The sequence below is a fragment of the Phalacrocorax carbo genome, chromosome 10 (genome assembly GCF_963921805.1).
Source record: "Phalacrocorax carbo chromosome 10, bPhaCar2.1, whole genome shotgun sequence".
Taxonomy (NCBI): domain Eukaryota; kingdom Metazoa; phylum Chordata; class Aves; order Suliformes; family Phalacrocoracidae; genus Phalacrocorax; species Phalacrocorax carbo.
In genome coordinates, this window is record NC_087522.1 from 16,646,922 (window position 1) to 16,671,273 (window position 24,352).

The window sequence follows — 24,352 nt, forward strand, 5'->3', positions numbered from 1 at the left end:
ATGAGCCTGCTGATGAATGGCCCGTTGTGCCAACAGCAACACCTCAGCCCTCAAACTGTGCTCCTGCTAACCTGGAAGGACAAGCACCACCACCACAGCTGTTTTGCACTGTGGGGACCACTCCTGAACTGCCAGAGACCACTACTGGTCCAGGAGCAAGGTGAAGAGCTGTCCTACTCTCTGATCATAGTCAAGATAGTCCAGGAGAGCTGAATACAGAGTTTCAGGTATCTAGAACACCCTGGAAAGATGCTGAACACCCTGTCCAGCTGGGGAGCCCCACCACGTCCTACAGACTCCTATGAGCACTGTAACAAGCAACGAACCAAATCAGAGGTCAACTATTGCTCTTCTATCACGTTGAGCTAACCAGCCCTGAAAGCCCAAGACCAAACACAAGCAGTTGCCAGAGGTGGACATAGTGCCAGAGTGGCATTTGGCCAAGGGCAGCAGTCACGAAGGTGGGACAGGAACAGACTTCTGGGCATGAGGTCCAGTCCCTGCCATGCAAAAAGTCGCATTGTCTGTCTGATTTGAAAGTTTACTGAGATCCAGTCTTGGGGTGGTGGTTGATGGGCCATTGTGCCCTGGACTCCTGGAGTGGCTCATCTCCTTGGTGCTAAGTAAACGAAGACCTCCACCTCAAAAAGAAGACAGTCATATTTGGATTAGAAAAAGCCATGATGTCAACAGGGAATGAGTGGATGCTCTGTTCCATTCACCAGCTTCTGAGCCCTGTCTGGACCAATATGACTAGCATCTGTGCAGTGCTGCTTCCTCTCCTTCCCCTTCTGCCCCAAAGAGATTTTGGGGCCAACATATGCATACACTACATGTTGCATTGATGCTAGCAAAGGCAGGCTGTGCTGTGGCTGCCCTGGGGAGATATTCTAGCTACAGTGAACACCAGGAGGTTGACAGCTTGTTAGGAAAGGCAGGAGGGAGTGAGGCTGGCAGGTAGACAGCTTGTTAGTCCATGCTACTTACTGACAGCTGCCTACATGTTTAGTAGGAGTGACAACTGGTTTTTGTTAGAAGCACACATGAACTTTCTTGCTCCTGCCTGTTTGTAGGCCTCCTGACCAGCCCTGGGAAGGCAATGTGGTCCCAGCAAGAGCCAGAATCTGTGCAGTTCACAACAGCCCTTGCACACACATGCAGGGGTGGGTTTCACACTCAGTGCTACCAGTACCTGAAAAACGATCGGGGCAGGGACTGCCGCTTTCTCAGGGAACTCCTGCCCACCTGGTGCCCATGAATGGGCATGGTCTGACTCCTTTGAAACCGTACCTGTCTGCTGCAAAGAAAAGACAGCTGAAGGGAAGGAGCCTACAGGGCTGTGGAGAGGAGCAGCAACCTGCATCCAGCACTTCCCTGTCTCCTTCCATAGCCCCACCAGCAGCAGTTGTGCCACACTGCACATGACAGTGGCCTCCAGATGAGAGCATGACCTAAGAGAAGCAACCAAACTCAAGCCACACAACACCATCTTTGAACCCAGGAGGCTGGAGAATTCTTTTGGTGTATCTGCACCTGTGTCTGTCATTGCTCTTGAAGATTCCAGCGATACTGCAATCCCCTTCAACCCCCAGACCTCTGTGATCTGCCTTTTTCTGCCCAGACATCCAGCTACAGACCCCACTGTCTGGCTTTGGACACCGGAGTGTGAAACCATGGAGCTGTCAGCAGGCCAAGATATGATCTGCTTAGATACGGGTGTCTGATGCCATTGGAAGTGACCTGAGCCCATTCTGGTTGACCCTGGGAGGATCTTGCCTGGTGCACAAATCTATCTGTGCTGGACATGCTGCCTTGCATGGACATCTCAGACACCCCAGGAGACTGGAAGTGGTGTTAGATGCCTATAGTCAGGCACATGAATCACTCCCACACCATGTTCTGGACCACACAGGCTTAACCTTAGGCTCACATTTGATTTGTATCCCCAGGGAATAGGATGGTGTGGAGTCCTGCTGTCAGAACAGTTTCACATTCTGTGCATCCTGGGGACTGTGTTAAGTGGAAAACCTGGCAGTCAGCCTCCCTGCTCACAAAACAAACCCCCAAGAAGCCTTTATGGATGCATGGTCTGCAATTCTCCATTGCATCCTAGGCTCTGCTAGACAGAGCACAAATTTTTAGGCATTTTCTTGGTACTTTCCAGTTCCCTGTTCTTGTTTCTGATCCACTTATTTTGCGCTTTTATTGCTAGTATCATGTCATGTGTGCATGTCCTGCAGTTCTGCCCCTTAGAAAGTCATTCCAGCTGCTGCACATGCTCTCCTACCCACATCCCACAGCTCTGTGTAGATGATGCCCACAAACTGCAAGTCCCCCAGGAGGAAGAGACTTGTCCACCCACCATGCTGCACAGCAGCCTGCATAAGACAACTCAGCACTGCAAATAGTGCTGAACCCCCCACATACATACTCTGGACAGGAGACTCACAGGGCTTCCAAAACCATTTGTGCACCTCTGGGCCACTCCCTATGGGACTGCATGTACTCTCAGGTTACAAAATCCCTACACAGACCATTAAGCACAGGCAGGGGCACAGGCACCAACCTGAGTGCCAGCACTTCCATTACAGCCTGAGCAGGCAAGAGGAAGACATGTCACAGGGTCTGTTGGTGCAACAGCCACACATGTCTGCCCACCGCCCCAGTGCTAGGCAGGCCATTAGCATCTCCCTCAGTGTGTGGGAGCTTCGCCACCACTTTCCAGCACTCCTTCCTTACTCACTGTAGCTCCATATGCCTTGTCTGTCTTGTGGTATAGTAGCACTGGGGGCAAATTTGTTCCTCAAGCACGAAAGTGGTTTGCTATTCCCCAACCTCTCCACCCTACACACAAGCTACATGTTGTGAAGACCTCGGCAGAGAAGGCTACCCTGGCCCTCCCACACAATGCTTCTTGTCAGGGCCTTCACAGTGCCCTCCCAGGGCATCCCCTCATTCTTGACATGCTCTTGCCTAATTGTCCTCTTGCCTAATTGTCCTCGCAGGGAGGGGGGTAAGGCAGGGAGGTGAGGGAAGGTGCAGTCTAGGTGTGCAAGGACAGCCTCAGGTAGGCCCAGAAGCTGCCTACAGCCCTGAAAAGAGTGGACACTGCTTCATGGCTCAGCCTCTGCAACCTCACAAGAAGCAGGATCACAGAGAGCTGCTGCGAGAGAGCTTCACCACCAAGCAGCTGAGGAACGTCTGAGGCAAATGAAAACACTGTGTAGGAGGTCAGTCTCTTCCATAGCTGGAAAGTTGCTCCTTTGTGAGTGGACAAAGCCTGGCTGGCTGAAAGTGGCCTGAGCTGTGGAGCTCCAGGGATGCTCCTGGGATCCAGGCAGGCCTGACACACTGCCAGGGATATAAGACAGGCATCTCAGGAGAGCAGCTGGGAGAGCCACTCCCTTTGGATAAACTGGGATAAGCCTTTGCCACAGGGAGGGAAGGAGCATCCAGCTGTGTGGCCATGTCTCAGAGACCCTGGGTCATGGGGACAAATGATAACCCTCTGTGAAGGCATGGGTGACAGGACCAGGGCAGCCTCTCCCTACTCTCCATCACCCCTCATAGCCATCTCAAGAAGCTGCCAATGAGCTAGTACTAGCAGTCAGGCTGCTGAAAGCCCTGGACTGCCCAGGATGGGCTTCTGCCTCCCCAGCAACCATATGCTCTCACATACCACACCAAAGCAAGGCCAGTACACCACATCATACGGTCTCAGCTAAACATCAGGGCCTGAGGCATCCTGTTACTCAGAAACAGCCAGCTCCCAGTGTGTGGGGTCAGTAAAAATTTGTCTCTGAGTGGCAAGAACCACTCATTGTCCTGATCACCACAATTTTCTTCCCAGGACTTGTGTCCTCACTTACTAAAGACAGGCTATATAGCACCACTGGGCTTATATACTGGGGACCTATCTGCACCCATCATCTTCTGCAACCTCATGATAGATAACAAGGGAGACAACCTAATCCTGCTGTGACAGTGTGCCACTTAAGTGCCAGGCAATGGGACAAGCAGAGGACCATAAATCCACAAATAAAGGATGGCAATGGATGGTGGAATCCACTAAAGCAGGCTCCATGAACTCGGTGTCTCACCTCTTGATGGTCTGGGTGATTGAGGTCTGTCGTTGTAACACTGGTCTCCTCACTTCGTTAGGCAGGGAGGGCACACGGGTGTTGTCAGCAGGCATGCTCACGCTTCGCAGAAAGGCCTGACGTCTTGTTGGCTGCAAAGAAAAGCAGGAGGGGAGTCAGTGTTCTCAAGAGTGATGCTCTACAAGGCCAGTCAGGTTGTGAAACATTTAATTAGCAATTCAACAGCCACCCAACACCTTGACCACAAGCTGGGTGCATGCAATTGGGCAGCAAAATCAGGCTAACAAGGACTGTGTTCATGGTAGCCAGGAATGGCTCTGCAGAACAGAACAGGTAGCATGAAGGAGGCAGCATCTGCATGTTGCAGTGGATCTCAGTTCAGCTCTAGCTTGGCCCACGGGCTGATATCATTGGTAGATGGAATGAGCTCCTCCAACATATCCTCCCAGCTTTTTTCTAGGCAGAAGGAACCCAGATCACACACTTCTAGACCACATCACAAGGTGAAGAGAAGCACAGTGAGATTTGCTTCATAGGTGACTCTGGATCTGCATTAAAAGCCTGCAAGAGCGGTGGGTGGGTCTGTGCTGTAGCTGCTGCCTGGTGCAGACTAAGCCAGCTGGGAAAGCCACAGCAGTTTTGTTCATAACCTAATTGTCTGGACACACTCAGGTCTGAAAGCTCCGGGCATGCCTTGGCTGAACATCACCTACACACAACTCACCAAACTGTTCTCAGCTCAAACAACTGCCTCACCAGGGCTGCTCTGGATTAATTTTTCATCAGCTTGGCAGAGACACCATCTCCCATTTGTAAAATGCAGGCTCAGGCTCAGCAGACTGTCCCTCTGGCAAGTGAAGTTTGAATCAACTGTTTCTCTGATCAGACACTATCTCTGCCTCAAGACTATACTTGCTACTCCAGTCCCTCTAGCCCAGAAAGGTAATGATTTCCACTAATCTTACATTTTTGTTACGTTTTATGTGACAACAATGCATAGATACCCAGGTTATAAACCAAATGAGCCCATTATGCACTCTTATCCTGACAGCCTGTGCTGCGCACACTAGACCTCCAGAGAACACCACCTCCGCCAGCTTCCATCATAACTACAGAGTGTCTTTCCAGAAGTGCCCGGCTGAATTTAGAGATTTCAGGTAAGAATATCCATCAAAGACTTAAATAAGTGATTTGGAAGCTTTCAACTTGCACTGTTAAAACCCTGCATTCCACTTCTAATCCCTGCAGACTGAACCCCGATCACTTTCCTTCCAAGGGAAGACCAGGACCAAGATTTATCTGGCAGCTGTGACATAACTGAAGTGGATTTTAGTCCCTGGATCAAGGAATGGTGAAGAGGCCATTCCTTTCTATCCCTCTTAAGACAAGCTTGTCCTCAACTCCCTTCCAGGGAGGCTGTATAACCCTCCATTTCTCTGATGGCTAAACCGTTCTTGCACATAAGCAAATGAACCCAGGCACTGCACCCCACCCATGGAGCTGGGCAGTAAGAACCCTCCAGCTCTGCTGTTGGTGCAGGTACTCTCTGTTCCTGCAGTAAGGTCACATAAGCAGCCAGTAATCATCCTACCCAGGTCTCACCCATACATGAGAGTTTTTGCCACCTTGTAGCAGAAATTCCTGTTATCTTTCCTATTCCCAGCACAAATACAGATGTTTTACTTACTTTGCACAGTTCCTATTAACCTATCACCCCACCTCTACTTCACCACTTTTCAATATCGCTTATTTCTCAGCCCACATGATTTTCTTATGTTCCTCATGCTGGTAACAGATTTGTGTTGCCAGTAACGGTTCTTTCTCTGCTGTTACAGACAAAACCCTAACATTACCTTGGCTATTCATAAATCAGATTCATTCCCTGCTCATTTCAGCATGAGCTCCAGCACTTTCAGGGCCCCATGTTTGTCTAGGACCCCTTCACTCCTCCAGTCCCCTTAAATGCTTGATTGAATACCCCACTCCCACATCCCCCAGCCGGGACACTCTTCACAATCTCCACATCCAAACAGTCACATCCACTGATCTGAGCACATTGGCAACCCATCTTAATCCCTCCTACATCCCCTTCAAGGGGGAGTTAATTACTGACCATAAATTTACTCAACTTCTCTGCCCCTTCTCACATGCCTTGTGACCTGCCATCACATGCTGCCTTTCTCTCAGCCAGGACTGCTGGAGACCATGCTCTCAGCACAGTGGGGCTCTGCACACCCCCTCCACAGCTCCGCAGACCCTCCCTCCTGCCCCCAGCCTCTGTACCTGCACAGGCTGGGGTTCTTCTGGCACCGAGATGGGCACTGGCACCGGGATGTCCAGTTTTAGCCATGGTGGCTTCTTCCGCTGTAAACTGCTCGTGCTATCGTGTCGCGCCTCCGACATTGTCCCACGTTTGTCCTCAGTCCTAGGAGAGGGGAGAAATCACAGTCAGGAGGGGGCCAGGCTCATCCCTGACATGGTACGTGCCAGCAGGGCAAAGCAAAGCGCCCTCCTCGAGGATGTGACTGATGGAACCCAAGCCCCACATTGGACGACTTCCCAAACTCCTCATGAGGGTTCAGGCATCACAGCTTGTGTCCACGCTGGTCAGCCAGAACCAGATGCTTGGAGGACATGGCACATTTTGAAGGTCCACAGGACCTTGAGCCAGGTGCCAGAGACCGCAGTCAAAAGTTTCAGAATCACCTCCCGTTAAGATTTTTGCTGAGACTACTGTGAGATCCAGATTCCTTAAGAACCAGTCATGAATTAAATCTTAATGAGATCTGGATCCAGTCCAACCAGCTAAGTAACTGCAGCATCAAAAGCCACTGACCTCCCTCTAAAAATTGCCTGTGACTCACACAGGCACACTTGCCCACCCAAAGCCAAGCACCACACTTTCCTACCAAACTACTTAGCAATTAGCAAGCGGCCATTTCTCATTGCTGGTTCTAATCTCTTTTAAATGTAGTCATTTTCTAGAAACACGACATAATGCACAGAGTAATACAAGTATAGCATGAACATTAGAGAACTGGCACTGATCCTGAATTAAGAGTGGTTTTCATACATAAATAATAATGATATGGTATTCAAATAAAACCCGCTATGTTACCAAAACACCAAAGTAACCAGAGTGACTTGCTGTCACCTTGCCCACTCTACTATACCACAGCTTTCTCCTCCTGTTTAGGTTGCATTCAGTGGCACAGGGACCATGCAGCTCTTCAGGCTGGCAGAGCACCTACTCACTGCGCATGCTAACAGAAACAATTAAGAAAATAGATTTCATTGGAGGGAGATCAGCTCAGATACTTCCACAGGTACCTTCCAACCTAAAGTGTTCCATAAGCCCATATATCTTCCTCTCCTAGCACACAGGCAGCCACAAGCTAGCAGTGGGAAGCATGTGTGCTGAATGGGATAACAGATCCAAATCCCTCCCAGCTCCCTCCTTGTGTTGTCCTAGGCCACAGATCCCATACGGGGGGGGAGGGGAGGGAAAAAAAAAAAAAAGCCCAACTGAAAAAACAGAGTCCCAGCCTCTTCCCCCACCATGGTGGACAGATACAAGCATCCACTTAACTCAGGAGGCATCCATGATTTGAAAGGGAGTAGAAGAAAATATCTCAATTTGGATTAAAACTCAATGTTCTTACACTGTTAACATGGTCAATTTATTTTAAATGCACAATGACTTTAATATGCAAGGATTCTTCCTTGAGAGCAGCCAAGTCCTAGGACAGAGCCAGAGACAGAGGGTCCTCCATCCTTGGAGGCTTTCAGCACTCAACCAAACAAGGCCCTGAGCAGCCTGCCTTGCCAGACAACCTGCAAAGGTCCCTCCCAACCTAAATTAGGCAGTGGTTCTCTGAAACAAGAGCTGCCTTTCACGGTATTTTCACCACATTCCCACAGCTCACTGCAGCTGCCCTGGAAAAGGGAGCTGTACAAACGGTGAAGCTCACCTTTGCAAAAGATACACAGCGTGGAGGGAAATAGGTCAACAAAAGGGAGTGGGGGATAATCTGGATTGGGTTAGGAGAAGAGAATCTCATCTAAAAGGAGCTAAAGACCAGCTGCTAGCTCAGTCACACAGGCTGGGCTGGCTGCCAAGAGTGCCTTGTTCAGCTGAGCCAGAACGACAGAAAGGCAGGACTCAGCTGTAGGTGGATGAAGGTTGGGTTTCAGCAAATACCACAGGCCCCCAAAAGTCTGGGAATTCATGGTCTAGCCTGTACAGACATGCCCTTCGTACATGCACCACGGTCCTGTGTGCACAGACGCAGCACCATACATTACAGGGACACAATTCCTTTCTTTCTTCCCTCCACCTCTAGTCACAGGGGTGACTAAATGCATCTGTTTTAACTTCCTATAAGATGAGAATAGTATTAGGGGAGCTCCAGCCTGCTCTTGGTAAGGGTAAACCTGCTACGAGACAGCTTTCAGTCTTGCATACAAAATGGGCAAATTTGTCTTCATGGTGAGGTCAGAAAGCAAAGCAGATTTCTCAATTCTGAAAAACTCCCTTGGCGCAATGCAATGGGGTCCAGCATTTAACCATGAGGATCATGAGCACAGGGTCTTCCTGACATGCTCAAATCAGAGACCAGCCAAGAGGGACAGAGCCACCACGCTAGCACGACCAAACACAACCTATTTCACACATACCCCTCATGACACAACTTTGTGTGCCTTCAGGGCTAATTCAGAGCCTCTGTACTAGCAACTCTTCTTTTCCCAGCATCTCTTTAAGGAGCAGACCTCACTCAACTTCCTTCCTGTCCACCTACAGAACTCCCTTTGTGAGCAGGTGCTTTGGGTGTAGAGCATACAAACGTGTAAAATTGGCAGCTTAATCAAACAGCAAGGCCAAGCCAGGAAGGCAGAGAATGAATCACTCCTCGATTGCCCAAAAGGTGCCGCAACAATGCTGCACTCTGTGAAAGATTTTCCAATGAAATCTGTTTTCAGTCCCCCTTCCTAAATCGCCACAGATAGGGATGTCCACGTACCCATCACACTGGCTTAATTGCGACCCATGCAGCCTAGTGCACGGGTATCTCCAGCAGTGTGCACACATGCCACATGCAAAGAGGACAGAGCATACGCACACATGGGGCAAGCCCGTGGCTTTATGGTTATCCTCGACTCAACCTTGTACTTTAGGCAAGAAGATCTCAAGATGAAATTCACGTAGCTTTCTCCCAACATCAGCAGTTAAAGAGTTTGTTAAATAGCAAAATATCAAAACACATGTATAATAATTGTGTAAGTGCACTCAGCATTTAAAAACCAGGTGAGTTTCAAGTGTGACTGCAAACAGAGTACTTAACTCAGGAGCAAATTATTCTACCAGTTTGACCTTTTTTTTACTTACCAAGATGTTAATTTCCCAATAAAAGAGTGCAGTGAAGGCAGAGCTGTTCAGCATTCCCAACTACATGTGTGCATTTGGAGTGGCCAAGAATAAACCTTACAAACACAGAAGATGAAACCTGCAGCACTTGCCCTAGCAGGGCCTGATCCTCTGCTCACCATGAATACACAGCCACAGCACAGGTAAGCCAACTCCCTCTGACCCAGGGCACAAAGGAGACTGGGCTATCGACAGAAGAGGCATGTCTCCAGGAGGTTAACAGTGAGACTGAATGTGGATCCAGCTGTATACACAGACGTAGAGACTGGCTGTACACAGGTGTATAGCTGTGTACATAGATACACAGCTGTGTACATAGATACACAGCTGGATGGTTGAACCTAGTCTTTGCAAGGCAGGTAACATCCCTTATCACACCAAGTCCTCAAAGTGCTGCAGTCACTACTTCCTGTCTCAGCGCTGCACTAAAAGCACATGCTGAGTTTCACACTAACCCCTTGATTATTTTTAAGGGCTAGTGTTTCAGGATACAGTGTCCATGTATTTGATCAGGCCAATGGGCTTTGCTTCAAAGTTGACTGCACTGACACATATTTCATTTGAATGGTCCCACATCCTCAGTCCCAATGTCTCAGTACTGTCCTAACAAGTGTTTTTAAGTGGTCACTGGCAGCAGCAGGACAGGAACATACACAGCACAGCCATGCAGGGTTGGGCCAAATGCCCATCTAAAGCCAGTATCTCACTTCCAACAGAGGATGGCTGGCAACGGGTACAGAGCACAGGATCACTCGACAGTCATATCTTCTGGGACAGAGTGATGGCATGTGCTATGAATAACTCTGAGGCTTCTTGGGCCAGAGATGGCTTTGCATTTAATGGTTCTGGAAGAAAAATCATTGGATGGGAACAGAGATGGATACAGAATTTATTCGACTCATTTTTTAACCCAAGCAAATGTTTAGTATTCATAACTGCAAGTGACAAAGAGCTCCACAGCTGAAACACATGCTGTGCGACAGGCCATCTTCTTCAGTTTGTCTCTAAACCTGCTATTTCTTGTGTTCAGTTGATGTCCCACAGTTCTTGGGCTAGGTGAGTGAACAGCTTTACCCTGTCCTCTCTTTCTCCATGCCATTCCTGACTCTACAGATCTCTTCCATGCCCTTCCTACTATCCTCTCTTCCCACAAACACAGCAGGATCCACATCCAGCTGTTCAGTCCTTGGACAGGAGCTGTTCCAGACCTCTCACCTATGCTTATGGTCTGCAGCGCCTCCCAAAATCCATAAAATACTCCACCAACCTAGACATCAGCTAAATATCTTCATCCTGGGTAGGTGGAAATGTTCATCCTTTCAAGCTTTTATCAACTGTCATTGTGGCTTGAAACTCAACTTCTGCAAACTGCCAGGATAGCAATTCCAACAGGTAGCATCAAGAGAGAAGTCTCCACTATGAACAAAACCACAGAAGAGCCATTGGAGATGTGGGTAAGGAGGCTCTGTGAAGAGACTGGGAAGGGGTGGAATGGCCCGATACCTGCCTGGACTTCTCACAGCGCTGGCACAGTCCCAGTCCTGGTGCCACCACCTGCACTGCTCAGTCAGCTCAGAAGCTATTTCCTCAGCACCACAAAACTGAGGAATCTGGAAATACAAACTCTTCCCCAGCAAACAGGCTGAACACACCGCGTTTGCAAATCTAGCTTCTTCTAACTGATCAGCTGTATGTACAACTGTGGTAGCAGCACAAAAATAATTAATAAAGTCCATTTCAATTAAAAGAAACAAACAAAAAAAACCTTGTATATTGCAGATATTCTGTGAAAGTCATCTTCAAAAGCTGCATGCCAAAGCAAGGTCAGAGTACCAGAAAGAAAGCCAAATCCACTGCACTGTGGGTCAGGCTAAGAAAGAGGGAGAGAGCATTAAATTCCAAAGCTGGCACATGATCAAGAAAAGCTGCTTAGTGAAATCCACCGACCCAAACAGAGAAGGAAACGCCTTGTCAGAAGCCTGAGCATGCTTTGAAAACTGACAGGCATCTCAAGCACATTCAGAGATTTGCAGTCATTTCAAAGACAGACCATCCTTCCATTTAAACAGACAACTGAAGCTATTCCCATGTTGATTTTTTTCTTCTAAAATTTCCATTTTACCAGCATTCATTTAAAATAATGCTGGTTTTTTCCAAAAAAACATTCCAAATAAAAAACCAAACCAAACAAACAACTTCATTCAACCCTACCACACAAACACACATCATCTGCTTTTTCCAACAACACTGCTCCTCTCCAGCACAGCATGTGCATGCTCTTACAGACACCCCCAGGAGGTAACAGATACCGGGGCTATTCCACTGCAATCCAATCACCACATCCCATGGTCAGCCTCCAGCTGTTTTCCTCCATTTTTCAAACACCCATCACTGCAACAGCTGTATTTGCCGTTGCTGCTATGCAGAGTCCCAGGCGAGTCCCATGTACCTGAAGCAGTCTGCCCATGCAGCTATTCTGGTTGAGGTACACCAGCAGCCATCCAGGTGGTGAGACAGCAAAGAAACCAGGATTCTAAATGTGTTCTCCAGACAGACCAAGCCAGGGGAGACAGTGGGCTGCTGGCTGTGCCTCTCTCTCCAGGAGGATTTCTGCTGGCACTGCAAGGAAAAGGCAGGAAGTCCAAGGAGAAGAGGAGCAGTGGGGTTTCAGTCTCATGGCTGCCAATAAAACCATCTAGCATGGATCAGACCCAATAAGTTACAAATAATATCTCAAATACCAGATGTGAGCCAGACCTTTAAAACAAGCCAGATGGAAGGACTGAGGGCAGGCAGAGACGGGAGAAGGTGGAACAGGCCTGTGACCCTGCACTCTTAAGGAAAGCTGTTGAGGGCACAGCAACACCCAGGCTTTGGCTGAGACCACCACCATGACCAACCCTAAGAAACTACCTCAGAAATTAAACACGGCCATCAGCACTGCCCTGGCAGCAGCGCTGTGCAGGGCTCTCTCCTGCTTTCCTGACCCTTGCTGCCGAGCTCGGAGGAGACACCGTAAGGGTTTGCAGACCCATAGGCTACCAAGCAAAAGCTGGGGTCTGAGCAATCCAGGCACCTCTTAGCACAAGTCTGGCAGACACACTGCCCTTTTAGCCCTGCATAGCAGGGAGCTGGCAGGACCACCATTCCCACACACTGCCCACTGCCCTCTCACTGCCCCCTTCCATGCGCAAACTCTGCTTGAGTGCTGGTAGAGACTGAAGTTGCCTACACCAGCCTGCACCAATCACACAGGCAACAATTCCCCAAGGTCCTGCCTTCCACTTGGAAGCAAACCAATCTGTCAGCTAGTTGCTGCCCAAAGAGCAGTCTTGCCTTACTCCAGTGAGCCACTTCAAGGTGTTTTAGCAGCACAAAACTAACCCTAGTAAATTATTTCCTGTTGATCTGGCATCCATCCTGAAGAGGCTCAGACAATTTCAGATAGGCTCTGTGCAACCTGAGAAAGGAAGAGTAGGACCAGCTTATTCAGTGATAGCTCAGCATGATAGCAGCTTAGCTGAAACATCAAACTACAGCCCAAGCCTTTGTCCCTTGCCCATGTGAAACAGCACTCCTCCATCCCCAGCCTAGCAGATCAGCACCTGGGGAACTGCATTTGCCCCCTGCCAACAGGCATGCAGCACACTGAGCCCCTGGACTCTCCTCTGGAGAGGGACCAGACAGGAAGACTGGGGAATAGCCAGCGTCTTATTGAAAGACAGCTTTCCTGCATTGGAAAGTCCTGTCCCTACCCAAACTGTCTTTTAAACTTTGTATCCAAGTAGAACATGGAAGAAATGGATCTCGGGTAGTGAAAGCCTTTGCATGAGCTCTGATGGGACAGAAGCCTTCGCCTTGTAGAGAGTGAATTAAAAGCCACACAATCTTCCTCCCGAGAATCTTCTTTTCAACCAGTGCTCTAGAAAGAGCTAGAACAGGAGCTACATGCTTGAGCGGGTGGCCACAAAACCAGCGTGCAAGTAGATCACACAAAAGCAGCATGCAAGTCTGGGGGACTGGAGCATCTCTCTTATGAGGAAAGGGTAAAAGCTATGGGTTTGTTCAGCCTGGAGAAGAGAAGACTGAGGGGGGATCTTATCAATACTTACAAATATCTGAAGGGTAGGTGTCAGGATGATGGGACTAGACTCTTTTCAGTGGTGCCCAATGACAGATAAGGGGCAATAGGCACCGGTTGGAACAGAGGAAGGTCCACCTAAAAATGAGGAATAACTTCTTTACTGTGAGGGTGACAGAGCAGTGGAACAGGCTGCCCAGAGAGGTTGTGGAGTCTCCTTCCCTGAAGACATTCAAAACCCACCTGGATGCGGTTCTGTGCTCCCCACTCTAGGTGTACCTGCTCAAACATGGGGGTTGGACAAGATGATCTCCAGAGGTCCCTTCCAACCCCTACCATTCTGTGATTCGGTGAGCTGCGCCAGCAGGAACCCACCAAGGTGGGGTGAATGCTATGGGGAAGGTCTTTAACTTCTGCAGCTACCCAAGCAACCAAGGCAGTGCTGAGGGATCCCACCATGAACCACTTAATTAGCTGAGAAGTACCAGTGGAAACTTCCTGGCTTGGAAGAGGCCAGGCAGACCCCTAGACAGGAAATGGGAAGTTACATTAGAAAATACCCAAGAATTTGGATTTCATGCAAAGCCTTGTAGAATTATATTGGTATGCAAGAGGCACACCAAGAGTGCAAAGCTTCAGCTGGGACCCACTGAATTTGAAGAATACTCAGCTATATAGAGAGCCAGAGGGTTTTAAATATAGGTAATTAAAACATCTGCCAGTTAAGTCTGAATATATGTGACCCGATCCCATGATCAGGAAAGCAGATCTGATGTCCCTTTGAGCAACTGATTTTCTTGATTTTCAGAAAAACATGTGGGTCATGACAGAACTCAAGCATAAATGAGCTCCTACTGGAATGCCAACATTAAAAGCTTTCAAAGCAGCTTCACATGGGCCCTGAAGGGTATCTAGGTCTGGTACCCTCCCTCATGCAGAAGAGAGAGGAAAAACAGGGAGTTCAAAAAAACTCTTGCGAATCCTGTTAGTCCCCAGATCTGTAGCTGAACTTCTCCAAACACAGGTTAAAAGATGACCCCCAACTGCAACCTGCAAACACTGACACAGGCAACAGGCTCTGATCTTCAGGGTCCTTTTGCTGTGGCAGATGAAGGGCATAACAGTAACAAGAACACAGAAGCCAACACTCAAACTTCAAGCTATAAAGGTGTCGCGGCCACTTGAAAGAGATGCAAGCCCCAAAAGAAGAAGCAGTTCCCCCAACCTTCTGTGTTGCCCCCTTCTTCCTGCTAGCACGAGCATCCCCACAGCTGCTGGGTGATCCACACTGGGAACGGAACCACACTAGCTCAGCAAAGAAAATGTTTTGTTCCAGCCCTAGCTCCTTCCCTGATCCAAGCCACCACATGGCTCTACGAACACTTCTGCCAGCAGAAGGAAAAGGGAAGAAGAAGGAACAAAAAGAGCAGCTGGAACCAGATGACCGGACTGCTTCTCAAGGCAGCACAGTTTAAAGTGATAGTGAGAACATAGCCAAAACCTCACACTTGTAGCACTGTGGGAAGCTAAAAATTATCACAAGGGACGTGGTGGGTTCAGCAACTCCTGAGGCTGAAATAATCTTCTGAAAAGTGCCCGCAGTACAGGCATTGAATGCAGCAGGAATAAGAGACTACTATATCACCAGAGGCAGAGTGAATTTTTGGTGGGGTCATTACATCGGAAAACATCCAAGCCACCCACAGATTTCTCTAGAGCTGATGGCCAAGCCTCACACATGGGCAGCTTTCATAGAAGGGTTCCCAAGGGATGAGATTCCCCTGCTTACCAATGGCCTGTGGCACCCACAAAGCAGCTAGGTGGAAGAGAGCCGAGGACCGCAGACTGGGCAGAGGGGCTGCCTTTCCCACCTCCCAGGCACGTGTGACACAGGTGACAGAAGCAGGTTCACAGTAGTAGCCAGCATGCCTGCGCCCAAGCCCACGCAGGGCCCAGGCAATGAGCAACTGGCATCCAACTCCACGTTCTACAGTAAACCCGATACACAGCCATCTAAAACCTACCTAGATACTGGCAATGGGAACAGTCTGAGCATAAAACATAGCCAACAAAGAGGGGGAGCAGTAGAAAACCTTCTGGAGTACTTTGGTGTCTTCACTCTGCATTTCTCCATGAAGACACCCTGCAGTTTTGCACAGAGAACACGGGCCTGCCACCACATGCAACAGCCATATTTCCAGCAGCCACAGCCTAATATTCTGGTTACAGCACACCACTTATCAGCTACACCTGGGCATGGACTGATGACGACACTGCTAACAGCTCATGCTACAGTACATCAAGCACAGGGGCCAAGAAGCCAGCACTGACCAGCACTCCTATTCCTTAGGGAAGCCAGTAGAGTTAGCACTGCCCAGTCCTCAAAAGGAGCTGGTTTCCACCTAGATCCATCACCAGCTACCAGATGGCTGATGCATCTTAGCATGCCTACACAGGAAGCCAGGATCATACCCCTGGTCCAGTACCACAGTGAACATATCCAGAATGGATAACAAGTATAATATTAACAACTCAAATATTAACAATTCCAATTTAAACAAAGGACTGCCAACAGCAGAAGTGTATCCACAGGAAGGATCATCCATGCAAGCCTTGTCTTTGCACCCTTTTCAAAGGTAACCACAGCTGCCCATTGGTTAGCAGTGCCTCTGCTGAGCCGGCAGAGCCCTTCACTCTGGGGTTCCCAGCAGCCTCAAAGCACAGTTGTCTCAGGACGCTGCCTGGGCCTACACATTCTTCAGCATCACTAGAGCTCCCCTTTAACAAAGAAGCAGGAAAGAGTGATCAGAGAAACTATTTTAGTACACATTGAACTCATTGCGACAATTCACTGGGGCCCCAGAAGACACTATTCTGGATTTATTCTCATTACTAGTAAAACAGATGCACTGTAAAGTACTGGCTGATCCACAAATAGCATGGACACAGTCATTGCCTCAATTATACAGCAAGGTAAGATTCACAAAAATGCTTCTGTCAGCACAGCCATGGCCCTACATTAGAAAACAAAAGACAAAACCAACAAAATCCTACCCCTGTGTTTTAACAAAGGTATCATTTTTCATTGAAATTCTGCATTTGTAAGTTTTTTCTACCAGCTCTCATATTCATCACAAGTACCATAAGGGTTCAAGACACAAGGAAAGCCAGGAACACAGCACTGGTATGAGTCTCAAGACAGCAGTAAACACTGGCTCTGGTTGCTTTTGGAATAGCTGCTGCCTGTGCACCCACCTCAAAACCAATTTTCTTGTCTTAGTGATTACAACATTGTTCATTTAGAAAATAAGACATCAATAAACAATTGATGGAAAAGCAACTGCCAAAACTAGCAAGATCACCCAGAAAGATTACAATACCCCAAACCAAAAATTACATTAGACCAAAAGCTACCCAACCTCTACGGCAAAGACTCTCAGTACTAAAAGCAGCTAAGAATCACTGTTTGTTGTGCTAAATAAAAATGCCTCACTGGCAAATGAGATCAAAACTGCCACAAATGACAACATTTCCTATGGAAAGTTACACAAAACCACACTGAATAGCAGTCTAAAAAAAATCTTAGAGGAAATAACAATAGCAAACACTGGAGCCACCAGAAGACAGACTTTATGTTCAGGAAGGATGGAAGCTGCAGCATCCAAGCCATTCAGGTCAGCTTTCTTTGCACGTTCCTTTGAAATTCAGAGCATCCTCACTTATCATGACACACTTGCTTTCTTCAACACAACCATAGTTCCGTTCACCTGGAAACAAGTGAGAGAGCAAGCCAGCACCTACAAGCAGTGGCCACAGCAAGAAGGCCCAATGGAGATCCTTCAAAAGAACAATTACACAGCCAAGGACTCAGAGCAGGGCCAGTTTGGCCAGAGCTGCTCTTCCTGAGAGCTGATTTAGCCAGGGACACAGGATAGCTAGCCTGCCACTCTGATGCTCTAATTTCTACTCTTCCGAGTGCTCGACAGCCAGCCACACACCATCTCCTACTTTGTCTAATTAGAAAGCAGTGCAGGAAGAGCTTGTCTTGCTCTGCAGGTGTGTGTACGCACGTGTACATTCATGTGTGCCCAATGCACCAACTCATTTATAATGCAAATAATCATAATTCTAATTTTGTCTTAGCAAAGAAATTTAAAAATCTAAGTGAACCATACTCTGAGTGAATGGCACATTGTCTCTCACTGTTCTCCCTGAAATGACAGTCCCAAAGCAGTCAGGGAAAAGGAAGATACGCTCACACTTTTTGGCAAAACTACTGACAGCCTGCTGTCTTCTACAGTTCATTTTAAAGCACGGGGCTTCGAATTCAAGTGACAGAAAAACATACCCCCCATGTGCTGATTGCCACAGCGCAATAACTCCTGAAATATGGAAGCTGTATTCATCAACCCAGCCGTCTAGGCCCTCAAGATTTTAACATTCAAGCTGTTATAACTTTCACTGAGTCAAAGCCATGTAAGTGCCAGACCTGTAAAACAGTAAAAGCAGCATCCTGCACCGCTCCAGGATGACCTCATATGGATTGTTCCTTTTTAAAAAAAAATCCTTCAAAGCAGGGATTGCCGCTGACCAGCAGAGCAAGGGGCTGTCTCTCAGCAAAGTGGAAGCAGGAAGGGGAGGAGGCGGCAAAGGTAGGCTTTCCAGAAAAGGCAAGAGCAGGCATGTCTTTGATATCTCTTCTCCCCCTGGGAAGGCTGTACTGTGCCAGGGAAGTATTTTGCAATGATACTTTTTAGTTCACCCAGAAGAAATAACATTTCCTTTAATAATCACTGTGTTTTAGAGATGCTCTGATTACTAAGGCAAGGTTTGTTTGTTGCTAAAGGCCCCAGAATTTGAGAACATAGCCGTTGCTCGGGTCTGTATCACAATAGTTCTAACATTTCTATAGTACGCAAAAAGTAGCTTTAATTATATTTGAAACAAATGGTGTATCTACATAGTTGAAGAGTGCGCCCAAAAGAAATTTCAGCAAGAACAAGCCTTATATCAATCTGACATTTGCTGTCTCTGCAGCAAACAGAGAACGCAATCAAAGAAACTTGCTCTCTATAGCTTTAGGAGATCTAACAGTTAAGGTTAACATGAAGAATAACCCCTCTGCCTTCACTAAGTAGCAATCAGCCACTGTTTGTTATTCAAAAGGATTTGACCATAGTTTGGATGATTTGTTCAAAAACTCAGCTACTAATTTGTTCGTTGTGGTATCATCCCAACACGCATTTAAAAAAACCACTTCCTCATTCCTACAGCAGCATGGACCGAAACAAGTATGAGAGATGTGATCTTAAGTGGGCTTCAACCAGTCCTGGACTGCAGCTAAATGAGCAGGACCAAAAAAAAAAGGAGCAAGAAGTCAGAAACCCCTGAAGTTCAACTGCCAAGGACACAACAGAAGGCAACTTCAGTGCAGACACAATTTCCACCACTCCCTGTGCTGTAACCTCACGCTCTCAGGGCTGCCCCTAGACCTTCCCAATGGCATAGTCAAGCCTGCCTGAGAAAACAGAAAGGTTGGCAGGCAAGCCTTGCCCTCCCTGCGCTGTGCTGGAGTGAGGGTCTTTACAACTCCATGCAAGCAAGCCTGGGTGGCAAGAGCACACACCACACACCCGATCGCTTTGTCGTCCTTCAAGGACACAGAAATACAGCTGCTAGCATGACCATGGGAAATACTGTCTAGTAGATTCATTTCCTTTCAGGGTTGAATCTGGCCTGTTGCCTCCCTAATCTCTTGGCACTAATTGCTGCAGGGCTGGGATTGTCCCTTCCTCAACAGTCTTCTGTTACTTGCTGGTGGGTGCTGACGTCAGAGGAGTCACTGGACACTAACAGAGTAGGCAACAGGTCCTGATGTCCATTCAGTTCAACTGGTTTGTCTGCTAGTTCTGAATAAGGCAAAAAATAAACAAACAAAAAGACAATAAAAAACCTGCCAAACCAACAAACCACAAAACTAAAAAACCCCGTCAATGGGGAGACAACTACCTGCATGACCCTGGGCACGAGGGCTTCTCCCCTGAGTAGGAAAGACCCCACCTTCACTCTACTTTCCAGCAGCACTCGGTCATTCCTGCCATGACCCAGACAAGAGTCCCACTAAATTCAGGTTGCAGCTCCCACAGCGCAAGTTGAGACACTGTCACACTCTCAGCAGAGAGATTGCAACACAGCTCTGAGCAGGCAGACAACACGTACAAGTTACTTAAAACTACAGCAGGTTGGTAACCAGCAGCAGGGGGGCAACCTTACAGTAACTGTGCCAGATCTGCACATTTCTTGTTTGTTTTGTTCCAACTAGATAAAGTTAGACTTGGGACCCAGCACCTCTTCAGCTGAAAAGAAAGGAAACTAAACCATGTCTAAGCTCAGGGAAAATGTGAAGGAAGGAACCCTGTTCCTTCCCATTAAGCAAACCCAGGAGGTTTACTTAAGTTTTAAGTATTTCTACTGATATGGGTCATATACCAGCAACAGGCAGGTGGCTGCAGGAACAGCAATTAATAGAAGTGTCATGCTGGGTCACAATTAATGCTAGAACCTCCGAGAAGGGTGCATGTCTCCACGGCATGCCAAAGCCTCCAGAGATTAAATAAAGAAGAAAGGCAGCAACCACAAGGGAAGAATCTTATCAAATACTGTTCTGCTGACTAAAAGCTCTAGAGATACAGACAGAGAAACATCAGGACCTTCAGCTCACAGCAAGTCCCACTCAGCAGGCAGCATCCCCAGCAGCACATGGGGTGCTCTGCCAACCTTTTTGCTGGATGCACTGAATGGAAGAGGAAAACAACCCAGGACTCCTGGTCATGCTGCCCATCTCAGGCCTTCAGCACTAACCAGGCTGTGTTTGCACTGCAGAGAGATCCAACACACTGAATGGAATCAAATCTTTACTAATTATATCTGAGCATGTGGGCTCCATGCCCAGAATAAACTGTCCTATCATGCCACACTCAGAAAACCCTGCCTCCTTCAGGGGAATGTGCTGGGACTTGCTGGCTACTCTCCGGGGCTGGATTCCAGAGGAACAGGACTGATGACCCCAAAAGGAATTCCTATTCCTGCCTCGTGACCTCGCTCGGCTGCAGCCTCGTTGCAGTCCCCGCCACGGAAGTGAAACGAGCCATCTGCCAAGTCCAGTAACAAGGCGTTCCAAGGGACGTAACTCCTGACTGAGGCGACATGTCAGGGCCACGCACTCTCAACACTGAGCCGCAAGCTTGCTGAGAAGAGGTGCCTGCTCTGCTCTGCAGGCAAGCAGCACTCTCGGCATCCAAAGCTCGTCACCCTGGCTGAAGACTACCCAGCACAGAGCAAGGCATTCCAGCGACCAGGGCCAGCCCGTGGCTTTCCCCAGAACCTGAAAAGCCAGTTTGGAGGCAGATCTCTTGCAAGTGTATTGCTTAAAAAAAAAAAAAAAAGCCTGTCATGGGAAGTCCCAGAGCAGAACTAGTCTTGTGGGAGTTGCTTCTATGCAGCACAGCATTAACCTCCTTTCATGGGAATGCACAGGAGCAGGCACACCACTGACACAGGACCACACGTGACAGCCACTGCCTTCCAGGGGGGCTCAGGACTGATGAGCGCAGAGACCATAACGAAGCTTGTTCCCCTGTTCCAAATCCACAGCACCTCTTGGGAAGCTGGCAGGGTCCCAACTCAGGAAGGGCACGGGCTCTCTACCAGTCCACAGACAGACAGTGGAGACTGGCTGCCCAGAAGTAGCCATGAGGATCTAAGGACACAAGAGGGACACAGCAGGAAGGAGGGATGATAGCTGTTATTAGAGCAACAGAAGGGTTAAAAAAAAAAAAGACAAGCTTTCAGGCATACAAGGCCTTTCTTAAAGTCCTTTTAACAATCAAAACTTGAAGGAAGTATTTGAAAATCCATCTGTTTCTTCCAACTATACCAACCAATCCAACAAGAGTTGCCACCTCCTCTTGCAAACCCTGCACCGCTGAGATAGGTCTGGAGAGCAACATATATCCACACACTGGAGTGGAGATCCAGTTCTCCTTCCAAGGGTCTGCTTCCCAGCTTGTCAAAGCGGGCACTTTTTACCCTTTGTTCACAGCACAAGGGCAGCTACTTGTCTTTGATGCTGTATCAGCAGTACTGCTGTTAACACCCTGTGCTCCTTCCTCATCCCATGCTTCTTTCAGAAGTGCCTTCAGCTTTGCTGTTTTGTTCCTTCTCGTTACGTGTGACTATTTTTTCCTTCACTGCAGAATGCACAGCTTTCTTCCCAGAGGAAATTAGCAGCCACAGGGACAAAAACAGGAAGAAAGGAAACAACTTCCTGCTCACTCCAAGACCCGGCCTGGAGACATCCCTGACCAACACTGTGCACCCGATACAAAGCCAACCTGCAAGAGAATCAGCAGCCAAGATGACATGCACAAGCAATGCTCCAGCACTGGACAAGACTCATTTATGCTGCTGCTCCCCTCTCCTGAGTTACATGAGAGAAAAGGACAACTCAAAATATGCACAAGGGGCACCTTGGCACAGGAGGGCTAGTTAAGTCTGTGTGCGCGCTACAAATGGGGGAAAGAACAGGTTGCTCTCTGAGGAGCCTGAAAGGACTCAGGGCTGGGGGTGCAATCCTGCAAAAGCTTTACCCAGGCTCGCCTTGGGCTGCTGTGATCCCCCACTTTGTGACAGCAGCACACAGTGTGATAAAGACCTCAGGAACTCGATCCAGAGGAAAAACAACTTTCACACGTAAAAAGCGATATGTTTTCCACTGGATCAGTTCACTAGGTGGCTGCCAAAACACCGTTGCCAGCATCAGAGCAGGGGTGGGTGGGAACGCGTGGCAAGCGATGAAGGGCCCCTCCACACCCAGCTCCAGCGCGGACTTGGATCAGCTGAAACGAGGCACGAACGCACACCTTCACCTACGGCCAAAAGCACCAGGGTCACCATGCTCCCGACACCCGAAGAGCCGCGGAGGAGCCAGACCCCGGCTCTCTAGGGAGGCGAGATCGCACAGGTCCAACGCTGCTACTTTCTGCCTGTCACCGGCAGGGCCCGGGCACCCACCTGAGCCCCCCGCGCTGCACGGGGCGGGGGAAGGTGCCTGGTGAGGGGCCATTTTCAGAGGGCTTCTCCCTGCTGACTGGGGTCGGGCCCGGCACCTGCCTCCGGCTCCGCGGCCGTCACCGCAGGGGCGCCGACCTTGCTCCGCTGATTGCCGAGGGCCGTTCCCTGCCCGGCCGCGCCGCCTCAGCCGGGCAGGGAACGGCCCTCGGCGGCCATCGGAACTGCCCCTCACGGTCGGGCCGCCAGCAGGGGGCTGCCGAGCCGCGGCTGAGGCGGCCGGGCCGCGGGACGGGACGGAGCCCGCAACTCACGTGCGCGCCGTACCCCGGGGCATCCCCCCCCCCTCCCCGTCCTCCTCCTCTCCCCGCTCCCCCCCCCCGCCCCGTCGCGGTCCGCACTCACCGTGAAGGCGGGTGAAGCGACGCGGCGAACAGCCGCTCGGGTCGGGGCCACCCCCCAGTGCGGTTTAAGGGACCGGCGCCGCCGAGCTCGGCCCGCGTAGGGCGCGGAGACTCCACCCCCGTGCCAGGGGCCGGCCGGCCGGGCACGCCATTCACAGCCGCGGCATGCAAATGGGAGACGGGAACCCAGCGGGGTTCGGCGGCGTGAATCCCGCCGGGGAGCTGCTGCTGCCAGCGCCCGGGGCCGCGGGACGAGGCATCCCGCCGCCCTGACTCACGGTGTAGGAATGCGCCGCGCCGGGCGGAAGCCACCGGCCCGCCCGCGGCCCCCGCAGCGCGGCCCCGGCCTGAAACCCCCGCCTCCCCGGCGTGGTTTTGGGGTCCGCCTCGGGGGTGGGCAGAGCCCTTCAGGCAAGCAGCCGCCGACTCCCAGCCGAGCTGCGGTGACACCGGTTTAACTCCAGGTCCCGTTAGCCCCACCCGGGATGCTCCCACCGCTGGCTGGAAGCTCTTCTGCCCCCGGAGCGCCCGGCTCTGGCGGCAGCTATGCCCGGGGGGAGCCGGGGTGACCGCCGTCGGGGGAGCCCCGGGACCGCGAGTCACTCGGCACAGCTGGCAGGCGCTCAGTGGAGTGGAGAGCATGGCCGAGCTGCCGGGCCTTCCCGGGCCCTGTTGCCACCCATGGGAAGCCCTCACCTGCGGGTCTCTTGCAGAGGTGGCGTGCACTGCCTTGCACAGAAGAGTGTGGTTGCTCCAGTGCATCTTGATCTTTCTTGCTGTTTCACTGTCCTTTACCTGATCCTTGCTTCATTCCCCACCACCACCAGCTTAATCCTGTGTTTCCCATCAAGTTCTTCACACCTCCTCCTCCAGCCATGTGGTTAGTGTATCATCCTTTCCCTAAGCTGTTTCTTCTCAGTTTAAACATTTCCCCCCTTCTGGATGGCATCCTCCCGCCTGGATTGCTCAGCCGTCCTCGCATTTGTCCTGGGATTGTTGCCGAACATTTCTCCATCCGTCCTTTCTGGAGCATCGGTCAACGTGTGTTGCTCACGCAGAGTTTTACTAGAGCTCCAGCAAGGCCTGCAGCATGCACATCCCTCTTCACTGGGTCCCCAACCCACAGCTGCAGATGCTTTTTATATTAGTAATAACTGGGGAGACATGTATTCCTTGCCATCTTACGGCATCTTGCCTGCTGACCTGCACGGGAGAGCCACTGTCATGGGGGCCGGTGCTCCCTGCAAAGGGCGAGCTCATCGGTACCGCACCC

The 24,352-nt window shown here is 49.8% G+C and overlaps 1 protein-coding gene across 3 annotated transcripts in view; it reads right to left on the reverse strand.

Moving 5' to 3' along the window:
- Positions 1–23,891, reverse strand: part of RHBDF1 (rhomboid 5 homolog 1) — a 38,985-nt gene extending 15,094 nt beyond the window's left edge. Inside the window, exons 1-4 of one of the 3 annotated variants that reach the window (XM_064461996.1) lie at positions 23,081–23,163; positions 13,638–13,744; positions 6,384–6,525; positions 4,101–4,231 (exon numbers count right to left, since the gene is read on the reverse strand). In XM_064461996.1, coding sequence (XP_064318066.1) covers positions 4,101–4,231; positions 6,384–6,503 — 251 coding nt within the window. In that variant the 5' untranslated portion in view covers positions 6,504–6,525; positions 13,638–13,744; positions 23,081–23,163. Of the gene's footprint in view, positions 1–4,100; positions 4,232–6,383; positions 6,526–13,637; positions 13,745–23,080; positions 23,412–23,775 lie in introns of those variants that run through there. The other 2 variants (XM_064461997.1, XM_064461995.1) reach the window with 2 other exon arrangements.
- Positions 23,892–24,352: the final 461 nt, after the last annotated feature.